General features: G+C 37.7%; 1 protein-coding gene across 2 annotated transcripts in view; it reads right to left on the bottom strand.

Moving 5' to 3' along the window:
* The window catches only part of gfra1a (gdnf family receptor alpha 1a), a 334,792-nt gene that overhangs the window by 54,204 nt on the left and 264,376 nt on the right, over positions 1 to 16,212 (bottom strand). For both annotated transcript variants that reach the window (XM_030156164.1, XM_030156163.1), the window contains one exon: positions 15,016 to 15,150. In XM_030156164.1, coding sequence (XP_030012024.1) covers positions 15,016 to 15,150 — 135 coding nt within the window. The remainder of the gene's footprint in view (positions 1 to 15,015; positions 15,151 to 16,212) is intronic.

Genomic DNA, 16,212 nt, shown 5'->3' on the forward strand with positions numbered 1-16,212 from the left:
GAGCGAAGTACCGCACAGATGCAGCAGACCATAATTTCCACCCAAACAGATCCACATAATGCTGCACAGAATCAAAGATGCTGTCAACATGCCAAAGAGGTAGGATGATGTTTTACTCCCAAACAGAATATAATCCTGTCAGCGGTTTGACTGTTTTCTTACTTTGAAAACATCCCAAAAGAAATATTAAATTAACATTCCGCGCCGATCCCAACGCCGACATATAAGACATCATGGGGTCACAAGCCAACGCAAGAATGACTTCACCTTTTTCCCTAAAGGTTCAAATATAAAAGATTAGTGTATGTTTGTGTAGTGCAACTGTGATGGAGCAAGAGGCAAGAAAGTAGGTTCCAAAATTAAACCAAAGCTGAAGTATCTCTTAGGCCAGGGGTGTCAAACTCATTTTAGTTCAGGGGCCACATTCAGCCCAGTTTGATCTCAAGTGGGCCGAACCAGTAAGATGATAACAGTGAAAAAAGTAAAATTACGTTATGATCAGGTTTACATCTACAAAGTTTCCTTAAAAATCTGAATAACATGAACAACTTGAACTGTCTTAAGAAAAACAAGTGTAATTTTAACAATATTATGCCTCGTTTATCAGTCTATCGTCTACACGTGTGCATTACAATCACACAAATCATTTAGTAACAGGCAGAATATTGGTAAAATTGCATTTACTTTTCTTAAGACATTTCCATTTGTTCATATTTGTTCAGGCTATTCACATTTTATATATGTCGAGGCCCAAAACGGAATCTGGCCCAATTCAGAATCGGGCCGGCCCAGAATGGAATTCTATTCTAGGCCGGCCTAGAATGGAATCCTGCTGCTATAATGTTATTTTTATACCATGTTTAATGCAAATGATCCATAATTCCATAATTTGTCATACTTTTACATTTTCAGTCTTACATACCTTGAGTAACTATTGTCAATTTCAGTCGATTTCACTGTACCATATATTGGTGGGGAGTACCACTAGGTTCTATTTGTAAATAAAGTGTATTGTAGTTTACAATTAAAATGTTGTTTGTTTCATTTTTTTTTCACATATTTGCAAATTCCATGTATTGATTTTTGTAATAATTTAGATCATTTTCATTAAACATGGTATAAAAATAACATTATAGCAACAGGATTCCATTCTAGGCCGGCCTAGAATAGAATTCCATTCTGGGCCGGCCCGATTCTAAATCGGGCCAGATTCCGTTTTGGGCCTCGACATATACATTTTCATGTAATTTTACTTTTTTACACCAAAAAATCAAAGAGAGAATTTGGGGATTTCATTATTTATAGGTTATTATAATAATATTTTACTGGTTCTGACCCACTTGAAATCTAATTGGACTGTATGTGTCTGTGTGTGGAACCTGAATTAAAATGATTTTGACACTATTGATTGTTATATCTTCAGTGTAATTTTTGTATTTCACAAATTCATCCCGCAGGCCGGATTGGACCCTTTAGCGGGCCGGATTTGGCCCCAGGGCCACATGTGTCTTAGGCCCTGTCCATATGAAGATAGTGTCGGTTGTACCTGCAAAAGTTTTGTATCAGATTAGCCTTTTGTTCACATGAAAACACCATTTTCAGTCACTGAAACTGCGACTTTTTGAAACCGGGTCCCAGAGTGGATAAATTTGAAAATGCCGGTTTCACATCTTTGTCTGTACAACCAAACCACAACTTTTGATGTCATAGCCCCACCTCTCTAACCTTTCACCTGGAAGCAAGACACCACTTCACAACAACAACAACAACAACAATGGCGGACTACAGACTAGTACCTGTGCTACAACAGCTATTGAGCTTATTGGAAATACTGAATCAAAATCTTCGGCTACTCTTTTACAATGAGCAACAAACAACCATAGCTTACAACACAAGTGTCAAACATGCGTCCAGGGGGCCAAATCTGGCCCACCAAAGTTTCCAACCAGGCCCGTGGGATGAATTTGTGAAAAACTGCAAAAATTACACATGAAAATATTAACAATCAATGGTGTCAAAATCATTTTAATTCAGTCTCCACATACAGACACATACAGTCCAGTTAGATTTTAAGTGGGTCAGACCCGTAAAATATCATAATAACCTATAAATAATGACAACTCCAAATTTTCTCTTTGTTTTTTGGTGTAAAAAAGTAAAATTACATGAAAACGTTTACATTACCAAACTATACTTTTACAAAAAATATGAATAACCTGAACAAATATGAACAAACGGAAATGTCTTAAGAAAAGTAAATGTAATTTTACCAATATTCTGCCTGTTACTAAATGTTTTGTGTGATTATAATGCATATGTGTAAACGATAAACTCATAAACCAAGGCATAATATTATTAAAATTGCATTTGTTTTTCTTAAGACAATTCAAGTTTTTCAGATTTTTAAGGAAACTTTGTAGATCTAAACCTGATCATAATAGAATTTTCCTTTTTTCACTGTTTTTATTTTACTGGTCTGGCCCACTTGAGATCAAATCGAGCTGAATGTGGCCCCTGAACTAAAATGAGTTTGACACCCCTGGCTTACAATATTCACACCATGCTCTTGATTCTACCAGTTCAGACCTGGTCCAACCATGCAAGTTTTATGCGCATCCTCCACGTCTTCTTGTCCATTTATGCTAGAGCATTACAATGCCACATACAGGCCTGGCATTTGTACTACATAGTTTTCAGTGGTTTTGTGTGGACGCAGATATTTCCCGAAATGACTCTGTGTTTATGGAGCACTTTTTTGAAAACGACAAAGAAAAAGATCGGAAAAGAAAAGATGCGGTTTCGTATGGACATGCCATTAGTTGTAGGCTAATACAACTGACCAATGCTGGGGTTGGTTCCAAAAAAACCCTGGCTCTCATAGACTTAAAATAAACTCCTATCAAAACAAATGAGAGTCATTTTTCCCATTTTTTGTAAATATATTACAGTTATATAGGATGCATTTTTATTTTTTGACCTCCCTTACATTGTTTTCTTTTTTGGGCTACAAGTCTTAATCAGGGGGATCAGATCATGGATTTTCACAAGACACATGCCAACTCTTTCTTTTCTTGCCATGGTTTTACAGCATCAGGACTTAAAAGCCTCTATTTGAGAAGGGAGTCCACCTGGACTCAAAGCAAACAGCACTCAAAACCAAAACTAAACAAGTGCATGAAGAGGCAGGGGCTGGCTTTGTGCTCTCAAGGTCTGAATGGTGGCAAGTGCCTTGATCTAAATTTAAACAACCTAATAACTCTAAGCCTCCTTATTCTAAACTGAGCTATAAAACCAAATCTTAACTCTCAAACAGGCTTTTTGAAGGAGAAGTTAAATGAAGACCAGAACAAACGTCACCACTCTACAAAATATCCTTACTTTAAAGGTCTAAATACCCAACAGCTCCCACAAAAAAAAAAAAAAGAATAGGAGAGCATATTCACAAGCAGTAACACACACATTTTAAAACATTACAGCAAATCTTAATATAACCTTGACTGGTTTCGAACAGGACGGTGCATTTAAACAAACATATCACCATCCAGCTGCAGCAGCCTGAGAGCTCTACATTTCCATCCTATCGCTGCTCTAATAATATCTGATCGTCCACATTACATATTCAAAGAGAGGGATCAACTCTGGAAAGGCTACATTAAAATACATTAAAACACTCCACTTCTCTTGAGTGCATTTAAACAGAGGATCTGCTGCAAGGTTTTGTAAAAAAAAAAAAAAAGAAAGAAAGAAAAGAAAAAAGAAAGGAAGAACAGGACTGTCACATGTGTCTATTTCGCAAATGTATTCATGTGACCACAGTATTGTTATATGACCAATACTTGATGATACAAGTGTGTGTTAACTATGAAAAGCAACAATAAGCATGCACCAAATGAGTTGTGACACCGTAATTTTCTAATTTCTTCATTTTCCCACATGGGTACACGCAGGGCCGCCACTACCAATTGTGGGCCCCATGAAAGGTAAACGTGGGCCCTTCATAAAATTCACAGTCTTGTTGATCTGTCGGATTGGGGGGTGGTGGGGTCATAACTAATGTACTTTATGCTGGTGTGAAACGAAACTGAAACTTAACATGCTTTCAACATCTGACTCCTGACTTCTGTTCCTCTATTATACAGCAGATCTTACACAACATTTTCACAACTTCTAACTTGTATCCACTGGACCCCATCCACTTCTCTATGGGCCCCCCACAAATGCTGGGCCCCATGAATTTCTCAATTTCTCATGTTTACCCCCCCCCCCCCTTTAGGGCGGCCCATTTTTGGGACTTCTTTTCCGATCAAGCTCTTAATTTGACCAGTTAATCTCTTATATATTGGTAACTCGCCAAAAAAATTTCGGCCCAATCCATAAAGTTTAAGACCCCCTCCTGCCGCCATCTTTAGGATGCCCGTCAGCCGAGTGCAGAAAACCCATTTTTCAATGGAAAATCATGCATTTGTCAGTTAGTTATGCCATATTTGCTAATGCAAATGTCATATTAGAGGTTTTGGGGGATGGTACTGTCGTTTATGAAGGTCTTAAATCGTGTACAGGTCAAGGTCACATGACTTTAGACAAGGTCAAGGTCATCTGACACTGAAAAATGGGTAAAATCACACATTTTTGATGACTTCTGTATTACCTAATCTTATTTCAAAGATATGCACTCAGGTCTTTCACTGGAGAATATTTTATCCTAGATTACCCATCTGGTACCCTCCCTTTTCCTCAGTTCAGCAGGTACCAGATTTCTTTTTAGTGACCTAAAAGACCTTGTCTATGTGTAGACGAAAGGTCCAATCCTAGAGAAAAACATCCATATAAGTGCTGAGAGGTCATTAAATACAGTAAGTAGCCCAGAGAACATTAATGCAAAAAATAAACCACAATGCTGCCTGCAAAAGAGCAGAATTAGCCAGTCCATTTAACATGAAGACAGCTTTGAGACAAATTGCTCTCATCGTTTGTCATTTACTATATTTAATGTAGATCAAGTCTCTTTACATTAAGTATCTTCAATGTATTTCCCAAGCCCCATTTTTACATGCTTTACAACAACATATCATATGCAGTAAATGTAGTTATACACAAATTCTTGGCATCTTCACCAAATACAACATATTATTAATGTCATAGCATAATTGCCTCATACACAAAGGGACAAAAGTATTGGGACACATTGAATTCAGCTGTTTCTTTTCTAACAGGGGTCTGGGATACAAAACAATAATAACAAATGACAAAATATAGTTTTAAATTGTGATAAATATCAGATTGATATTGATGTTTATATGTTACATTTTCATGAACAGGACATCTTACAGCTGTAGCCATGATGTGTCCCAATATTTTTGTCCATATAGTTTATAAACATCAATATTTCCTTAAAGTTTAATGCTATATTTTTCTTCCTAATTGAGATGTGAAGAAAGTAAATGATTAGTTGTGGTAGAAAATTTTTATTTACAGTCAGAGCATGAAAAATATTTTAGAAATTTAGAGATGGAACATTTAACATCACAGTCAGGGATAAAAAAAAATTCCATGTTAAGAGAAGTGAAGAAAAAAACAAATTTTGGAAGCAAAGGTAACAATTTAAACCAAACTAACCAATGCAATGATATTTATCACAATTTAAAACTATATTATGACATTTGTTGTTATTGTTTTGTATCCTAGGCCCCTGTTAGAAAAGAAACACCTGAATTCAACGTGTCCACATACTTTTGTCCATTTGTGTATGAGTTAGTCAATTATGCTATGACATTAATAATATGTTGTATTTGGTGAAGATGCCAAGAATTTGTGTATAACTACATTTACTGCATATCGGATATCTACATCCTCCAGGAGCTCACCGACTTCTGTAATTATTAGTATCTCATATCATCATGACCATATTTTCTCAACGGCAGCTACACTACATGTGACACAAAACGCAGGCACGTTAAGGTTTTAGACCACTGGTGTCAAACATGCGGCCTGGGGGCCAAAACCGGCCCGGCAAAGGGTCCAGTCCGGCCCCTAGGATGAATTTGTGAAATGCAAAAATTATAATGGAGATATTAACAGTCAAGGATGTGAAAATCATTTTAGGTCAATTCAATCTGAAGTGGGTCAGACCAGTAAAATACAATCATAACAACCTTTAAATAATGAAAAATGCAAATTTTTGCCTTTGTTTTAGTGTAAAAAAAAGTAAAATTTCACAAAAATGTTTATATTTACAGACTACCCTTTTAAAAAAATGTGAATAACCTGAACAAATATCAACAATATGAAATGTCTTTAGAGACGTAAATAGAATTTTACCAATATTCTGCTTGATATTAAACGTTTTGTGTATTTGTAGATCCAGTGTGATCTGTAAGTGGTGATGCACATGTATAAATGATAAACTAAGGTGTAATATTGTTAAAATTGCGCTCATTTTTCTCAAGAATTTTCAGGTTGTTCATACTTGTTCATGTTATGTTCAAGTACAGTTCATAGATGTAAACATTTTCATTACAGAATTTGACTTTTTTCACTCAAAAACATAGAGAAAACTTTGGTGTTGGCATTATTAATACCTTCTTAACCTATTATTTATATTATTTTACTGGTCCGGCCCACTTTAGATCATATTAGGCTGAATGTGGCCCCAGAACTAAAATGAGTTTGATACCCCTGTTTTAGACAGTCTCTGTAAATACTATGTAAACAATCATAATTACACGTGCTAACCAATCAACTCTATGATCGTTGCATCATCCACTCATTTTTTTTGTTTGTTTTAGGATGTCAGAAAAAAGAAAATGGAACGTTATTTTACCGACAGACGGATGCGGACGTACGTTTGTCCAAAGAATGTCTTCTAATAAACAAAAGGCAACCAACCGTCCCAGTTAAACTTTCACTTCTAAAAATATAAGACATCTAAAGGGGCGCACACACACACAAAGCATTTATCTCATATTCTCTCTATTCGGCTCTTCTTTTTTAGTTTCCCTCTTGTAGTTTCTTTCTAGTCATGACCCTGTAGCCGGCGTGTGTCAGGATCTTCCGAGATGTCAGTTCCAGTTACTGCTGAGCAAGCTTAATGAGAGCAGGGGGGGGGGGGCAATGAAAGGAGGGAGACAGAGACGGAGAGATGGGACGAGCAGAAAAAGAACAAGCAGAAAGAAGGGTTGTAATGGTACAATAAGGGAAACAGAGGGAAGGAAGCAAGTAGGGGATGTAGAATGAGACTAATAAGCAAAAGTCAGGGGTGGTTTATTCGTACGCTCGGCTCCCAACGGCGGATAAAAGCAAACAGTAGACGGACAAAGAGCTTGTTTTAACCCACATTAACCCCATGTGATCTTTCAAATCTCAGACACAAGCATGCCAAATCATGTGTGCACATAAAAGCAAAGGCAGACATGCATAAACACACACACACACACACACACACACACACACACACAATTATCGAGACCCACGTGTGCAGACTGGAACACACGCATCGACTATAGCGGACCTTATTATCTCCGGCAGCACAACCTCATTAACCCTGACTGGTAAAAAGACAACAGAGCAGAAAAAAACACAAAGAGTGAAGGGAGGGGGAGGAGGGGGGCCATAATAGAAGAGGAGAGGACAAATGAGAGAGTGAAAGAGAGAAGTGTCGGTGAAAATGAGGCTGAATCTCGTTGGTGTTTTCTCATCTGTTAACTGTCGCTTTGATGGCGGAAAATCAAACCGCGCTGTTCGCTGCGCATTTCAGCGGCAGCTCATCCACCTCGCTGTTGGCTACGGCTCATTATTTCGATTGCATACACTCTCAAGGTAACGCATCGACCGATTGATTGCTCGATACAGGTGTCTTCAGGTTGACTGCTTCATCAATCGGATACTTAATTGATTCGGTAATGAGGCAACTTTGCACCCCGGCAGCGTTTAAATCGTCCATTTAAAGCTATTTGTGCTATTCTACCGTATATTTCCCATAGGGGAATATGTCATCTACAGCCAGTAAAGTGCAAAGAAGCACAAGGCTTGTTAAAAAAAAAAAAGCATAGCAAAGCATATGTGCACAAGCAAACTCCTCTTGATATAAATGTTGCCATACAGAATTGATTTAGCTCCAACTTTCAATGTTTTTATGCAGCCAAAGTAAGTCTAAGCAGCTGCAATATCCAGATTAAACACATAATCATCATCTATCAAGTGCCTCTAATTCAACAATTACTTGCTGTGGAAGTTAAGTTTTCTTTACTCAAGCAAACTTAAAAAAGTACTGGCTCTAAAATGTAGTAAAACAAAAATAAAAAGTTGCTCTTTGGTAGACACTGTTTTAGTGCAAAGCTAAGTGGACCTCACAAACCCTTTTTCTGTGTGGTCCAGTCTGATTTGTCTTATCACGTCTTCTTCTTGTTACACTTGTCATGTCTGAATGGTGTCTGGATGCATCAGGGGATTGTCTTTATAAGTGTTGTGTTTAGGTAAAATCAGTCCTGATGTTTGGAAGGCACAGTAAAAATAATCAATAACCCTTAAAGGAGTAATATTTTGCTTTTTTACATAGAATTATGCATTTTCAAACACTTCCCTGTGGTCTACATAAACTGTAAATACTATACTTGGGTCTGAATTCTTCATTAATTCAACTCCACAGGTCCATCTTCAACCCTATTTCTGAGTACTGACACCAGAAAGGTCATTTTGAGCGCTGGCCCTTTAAATGCACATGACCCCGCCCCCTCCAGGTTGTTGACTGTGCTGCTTTGTCCTGTTCAACCAACAACTGAACATTTTAGGTAATCGGCTCCAAGTTTGGACATATTTTTAGTATGGACTACAACCGCTGCTGCTGACAAAAAATTATGTCGTACTTGGAGAAATGTTCGTCAGAAGTCTTGATCTTATATGTGCAAATGTTGTGATGTAACTAGTTATAAAACATAAATAAAGCAGGAATTAAAACAGGTTATGGAAATCCACTCTATTTTTGCCAAAATGAATATAAAGATAGCTTTGCAGCACGTGGAGGGTTCAAATTCAAACTTTATGAACTATTAGGGTCCAAATACACAAATAAATGAACCAAAGACTAATAAAAGTGGGTTTAGCAAAAAATATAACCCCTTTAAACTGAAGTTACAAGCCTGCTTTGAAAATGCCAGGGTTATTATCAAAGTTCTTCATACCGTCCAACTTGAGGCCTTGAATATCCATCTTGACCTATAAAGACCCAGTGCTACTTTTGTTGTAGTTCCCAAATGAATTTTCTCTAGATTTACCTTTCCTTAAGTGATTTATCACCATTTATTCTAATATTATCCTCTGTATTTTGTGTTTTTTCCATTGTAAATCATGGATTTTTCTGTATTTAATTTACTGATCAGGTAAAATGTTCATAAAACCTTAGATTAAAGTTGAAGGTTATTATATCAGAAGCAGAGAAAACTGAAAAAAGTGACTTTTTCAGTAAAATCTATCATTAACGGAACATAAATCAAGTGTGTCCATCCACTGTCGTTGATCAAACTCCATGGGTTTTACTGGTGAATCAATGCTGTGGAACAGGGGTGTCAAACTCATTTTAGTTCAGGGGCCACATTCACCTAAATTTGATCTGCAGTGGGCCGAACCAGTAAAATAATAACATAATAATATATAAATAATGTCATCTCCAAACTTTTCTCTCTGTTTTAGGTGAAAAGAATACATTTACATTATGAAAAGGTTTAAATCTATAAAATATCCTTTCAAAAGATGTGAATAACAAGAAAAAACAAAAAAAAAATAAGTGTAATTTTAACAATATTCTGCCTCAGTTTATCATTTACGCACGTACATTATAACTTACAAACACACAAAACATTTAATAACAGGAATTATATTGTTAAAATTATACTTATTTCTCTTAAGAAATTTCAGGTTGTTCATATTTGTTCAGGTTATCAACATATTTTTTTTGTGGAATTATACTTTGTTTTAACCCTTTCATGCACTGTCCACTCCAGTGGACAGTTCTTCTCCAGCTGTTCTCTTGTATATGAATGGGTTTTGTTGTTTTAGTTCCATATCAGTCAACACAGTGGACGCTTATGTACCATCCCATACACTGTAATTCAGATCATTACCGTAACTTTACTGTTCTTGATAAACCTGATCTGCAGTAACATGTTTGAGTGTAAATCAATTGTTATTTGTTAGACAAGAAGGGTTTTTTTTGCATATTATCTCCATGAAGTGAGTAATTACTAGCATTAGAATATGTTAAAATGTGAGAGAACATCAGATTAGCAGCATGAAAAATGTTTTTATTTCATTGTTTTCATATCACTTTCTGATATTGGGTTTTAAACACATGCTTCTTTACTTGCTTACTTACTTAAATGCATGGATATTTTTGTAACTCCATAGAAAAAAAAAAAAAAAACTCGATCGCATTGTCTTTTTCATGGCTAAACACTGAAGAAAAAAATCTTGACAAAGGTTCTCATAATTTGTGCATGAAAGGGTTAATGTAAATACATGAAAATATTTACATTTACAAAGAGAGACATTTGCAGTTGTCATTATTTCTACGTTATTATGATCGTATTTTACTGGTCCGCCCACTGGAGATTGAATTGGTCTGAATGTGGAACCTGAACTAAAAAGATTGTTAATATTTTAGTGTAATTTTTGCATTTCACAAATTCATCCCAAGGGCCAGACTGAACCCTTTGGTGGGCCGGATTTGGCCCCCGGGCCGCATGTTTGACACCTGTGTTGTTGAAGATGACAGTGTTTCCGTGGTAACTACGGAGCCTCTCAGCATCCAATGGGTCATATCTGATGACCATGAAAAAATGACAAACTGTATTTTACACCAATTATTTACATGTATTGACAGGATTAGTGGATCAACAGGTATTAAACTGTTTAGATTCGTAGATGGTTTTGGTCAACAGTGGCTGTTTGGGTATTTATGGGTTGATGTTGGTAATAGCATCATGTTTGTGGGATAGCCTACTTTCATTTATGCATACTATATGCTTTTGTGCTGTATTTTTAGATTGTGAACCCCAGGGAGACTGGCAAGTGCTGGTGAGGAAGGTAATTGAGATCCAAATGAATAAACAAGCTAACATTAACAGAGCACTACATTTACAACTAACATCCACCTGCTATCGGACAGAGGTGGTAAAGACTAGCACCTCTCCCATAGTTTTTTTTTTTTTTTAACTCTCATGGGCCTTGCATTTAGTATAAAAAGGATTATCTGAATGTAATATCATCTGACACAACAGCTGAATGCTATCATGACATTGGGTGTCAACTTATTTTATGACACTATTACAGCTTTATTCATGTTCACATTAAAGGGACGGAGTTGGAAGCGACGTCCATTCCCAAACATGGACATGCTGGTCTAGAACAAACACATTTGTGGGAGCTAGACAGTAACACAGCTGCTGTCGCCAAAGCCATGAAGGAAAACTAGAAACAAACTGAATGTGTAAGTCACCGCACTTAATATCAATATCCCATCAGTAAAACTCAATATAATGAAACAAGTGTATTAGATAAAGCTGATTTTTATATCCTTTTCATATGTGAGGATGTTTGTTATTCTTTTGCCTGCAAGAACAAATACAAAACTTCTAACTGGTAAGTTGGCTTATTGGATGATCTTAACATGATAATATGTGTAATAGTTCGGTCTTTATTGTAGGATTATACAGCGATATGAAGGAAAGAGTTCAGATGGTGTGTTTAATCTGTGCAAGATGATTCTGTCTTTGCTTCTTTAAATCTGTCCAGAAAGGACACTCTCAGCTGTAAATGTGTATGTTTTTTTTTTTTTTTTAATACTTGCACCGATTACAATTTTTTTGGGCCAATCCCAATTTCTGATTTGCAGGGTGCTTGGACGGCCAATACCGATTTTGGTTGATTCCGATCTCATATTGCAATGTAACTTTCACATAAGAACATTTATTTGAAAAAAAAAAAAAACATAGAAGAAAAATGTGCAAAAAGGTGCCAAGTTTTCTGTATGAAAACAGGTGGATTGATTGAAACGCCTGGTTTTTAGTGAGCCCCGTATCGTACCAGCAGCCGAAAATTATCATATTTGAAGGAAAATGATCGTACACACCCAATTTTTATCCTGACGTGGTTTAGACCATCTGCTTTAGTAACACATGATCCCAGACTGTACATATTACACACTGGAACCCAGTTTTACTTTTAAATAATCTAACAGAACCTTGGAAAAAGCAAGCATCTCTACAAGGGATGGGAATCGTTAAGAATTTAATGATTCCGATTTGCTTATCGATTTTGCTTATCGATCCGATTCCTTATCGATTCTCATTGGGTGAGGGAATAAAAGAGTACACACAGGTGTGTTTGCATTAACTGTCTTTTATATTTCCATCTCTGCACAGAAAATATAACATATACAGTATGTACAAATAATAAGAACAGATGACAACAGGCCCGGTTCGGGGGGGGCGGGGGGGGGCAGAGAAAGTGAAACTGAAGATGCTTTACTAATTCCTCTATAGCCACATTTCTGCTACGTGGAACCGATTCGACTCAGCTCGTCTCCTGTTGTTGCGCACCTCATTTCCTTTCCCCTACCTTCAGAAACTTGTATTTGAAGGGGTACGACGTTTGTTGCCCGCACCGGAACTGGCTCGGCGTTCACTCTGCCGCTACATTCACAAGCGCTGCTAAATAGCGTATCAAATACGTGACATTCCTGTAAATGAATCACTTGCTGTGGACAAATGTTTGAACACGTTGGAGGGATTCCACCCTTTTGAAGAAATGGAAGCTTTGCAAGTGTTACAAGTGAACCTGGTGTCGTCTTTTTAGACCGTTTCTGCCTCAACACCATGTTGGCTACGTTCTGACCAAAACAATACAGCGTGCACTTGACATCATCGCACTTGCGCAAAGAAGGCGGAATTGATAAGCAGAATTGTTAGGCAGGCAGGCAAACGATTCCAAGGAATCTAGCAACTAGGAACCGGTTCTCAAAAAGAACTGGGTCTTGATTCCCATCCCTAATCTCTACATATGTGGAGCACAGGATGAACCCCTGCACTGTATGGACCAGAAAACCATTTATACATTCACAACTTCTACATGTTTTGGCTGAATCAAGGTCCTTGGTCCCGTGTAATCCCCCCCCACCGCTGCTGCCTCCGTCGGCAACATGTTCCCCCTTCACATTCCTGATTGTCACCTCATATACCGACCCCAGGTCTGGCTATGCGGCATGGCAGGAATTTGACCTGCACTCAAAATTGGTCAATTTCAAACTGACCAGCCGGTCGCCGGTCATGGCCGATCACGTGAAAATCAGCAAATTTCTGAGCATGGCCAATTAATGGGTGCCAGTCTAGTTTTTTTATCTATTTATTTATTCTCTTAGTCCTATTTTATGCTTTTAGTCTTTAGCTTTTAACGCCAGTGTTTCCTCAGGGGGGTCCTCCACACTGGGAGCTGTGTCTGGTCTGCTAGTGGGGGTACTGTCCTTGGGTCCCTTTGGCCCGGCTGGCTGGGGGTCTTCCCTTCGATGTGGGGGTCCACCTGTCTGTCGGAGTCGGGGGGCCTGGGTGCCGGTCCCCCCGATGGCACGGCCTGCGGCTCCTCCCAGTGTGGACGGCCCCAAAGGTGGCGTTTCCTTGATCCTCAGTGCCATGCCATGTCTCCCTGTTGTGTGCGTGTGCGTGTGTGTGTGTGTGTGTGTGTGTGTGTGTGTGTGTGCGTGTCTAGTATGGAGGGTGGGAGGGAGGGGTTTTCTTTGTAATTGTTTTTCTGTTTTTATTGTGTAATTGTTTTTAATTCTGTAAAGCACTTTGTGTTGCATCTGTGCATGAAAAGCGCTTTATAAATAAAGGTTGATTTGATTTGATTTGATCTGCTTCTGAGTACATTATGTTAAAAAACTTCCAAGCCATGCCCACCCCTTTTACCAAGTTTCATGAAATTTGCCATGCAGTGTTTGGGTACATGTACAGCTATGGATCAGCGACAAAAACATGACAACTTTACACTGAAAAAGTGTTGCTAATAACAACAGGCTGACACTGAGTGGAACATTAAAACAGAAGAAACAGTGAATATGCAGCTTAGACTAATGTCCTGCATCTTAGTCTACGTTCACACAGCAGGTCTTAATACACAATTCAGATTTTTTGTTGAAATCTGATTTTTTTTGTGTGCTCACTCATATTACACATTAAATGCGACCTCTGTCAGTTTTGAGGATGAATTGAATGCAGCCCTGAAGTGACCTGAATGTGCAAAAGAAGTCCTGACGTAATATGTGACCACTCCTCCTCCTTGGATGCAGAATTGTGATGTTTGTCGCATTTCAATGACGTAAAGGTCGGATAAATGTGACCTGGCCGTTCAGACTGAAGTCGCATTGAAAAATATCAGATACATATCGGATTTAGGACCACATATGAAAGTGTCCTCGGTCGGATTGGAAAAAAAATCTGATTTGTGCTGTTCAAACTGTCTTTAACAGATCGGATACAGCTCACATATGGGCAAAAAAAAAAAAAAGGATTTGCCGGCAGTCTGAACGTAGCCTTAGTAATGGCTAGAAATGTGTATATTTGGGTGTGTATTTGATGTGTATACAGGATACAGAGGAATAATGTGTGTGTATGTTGTGTTTTTTTCAGTGGGATTGGATAAAAAAGCAGCTTTCCGTGAATGATCCGAAGCCGTCCTGTTAAACACACCGCGCTGCAATATGACTAGTTTCTCTATAATGCAGAGGGATAACAATACAAGCATAGCAATGGGATATATCTGAGAAGGAGGATGGAGACAAGGGAAGAAAGGAAAGGATAAAAGAGCCAAACAGGAAAAGAGCAGCAGAGGGATGAGGCTGAAAATAGAAAGTAGCAGAGCGGAGCATAAAGAAGCACATAAGACATGACTATAGTAACACAGAGCAGGAGACAGTGGAGATAACAGCTGGTCAGACAGCAGCTGGTCAGGGGATTCAGCCGGACGACTTACGGAGGCAGGTGTTCTCGGTGAAAAACTCGGTGAACTTGTCACACTCGTCCTTGTTGTTGCCGCTGTTGCTGCAGTTGCAGTAGGGTGAGACGCTGATCTTGGGTGAGCGCAGGTAGTTGGGTGTCATCACCGTACCTGCGACAGGGTGAGGAGAACATTTAGTTTTCATTAACCCTTTCATGCATAGTGGTCACTATAGTGGACAGTTATTCTACAGCTGTTCTCTTGTATGTTCATGGATTTTGTTATTTTAGTTTCATATCAGCTGACATAATGCACAATATGTCATAAAAACTGTCACTGTTACCACAGTTTTCTAAAATTCTTGAGAAACTGTTTGTAAAGAGCTTAGATGACGACACAGACAAATATAGGATATTAAATGATCACCAGTACGGATTTAGGAAAAACTGATCAACATCTTTAGCAGTAATGGAATTTGCAGAAACTATAGCAACAGCGGTGGATCAGAAACAACATACTGTTGGTGTTTTTATTGATTTAAGGAAGGCATTTGACACAATTGATCACTCAATATTACTCCGGAAATGTGAAATGTATGGTATGAGAGGTGTGACGCAAAACTGGTTAAAAAGTTATTTACAAAATAGGTCTCAGTATGTATCAATTGGAAATACAAATTCACAACTTAGAAAAGTAACATGTGGGGTCCCACAAGGTTCAGTTCTGGGACCCAAGTTATTTATACTTTATCTAAATGATATTTTTATGGCATCTAGTAAGTTAAAATTTACAATATTTGCAGATGATACTAATTTGCTTTATTCGGGAGTAAATATGAAACAAATATTAGAAACTGTGGAAAAGGAATTGAGCAAATTAAAAAAATGGTTTGATGTAAATAAGTTATCACTTAATGAAGATAAAACAAAATTTATGGTTTTTGGTGGTGCTAGTGGAAGTGATGATATAAAACTGAAAATTAATGAAATTGAAATTGAAAGGGTGTATGAAACAAAATTTTTGGGAGTGATTATTGACCATAAACTCTGTTGGAAACCACAAATAGAATATATCAAATGCAAAATGTCCAAAGCTGTTGCAATTCTTTATAAAACTCGAGACTTGTTAAGCAAAAAATATTTGCATATATTGTATTGTTCACTTGTAATGCCATATATGTCATACTGTGTGGAAATATGGGGCAATGTGTATAAGACTAATTTAGACCCAATA

Source organism: Sphaeramia orbicularis, chromosome 15 (assembly GCF_902148855.1).
Source record: "Sphaeramia orbicularis chromosome 15, fSphaOr1.1, whole genome shotgun sequence".
Classification (NCBI taxonomy): Eukaryota; Metazoa; Chordata; class Actinopteri; order Kurtiformes; family Apogonidae; genus Sphaeramia; species Sphaeramia orbicularis.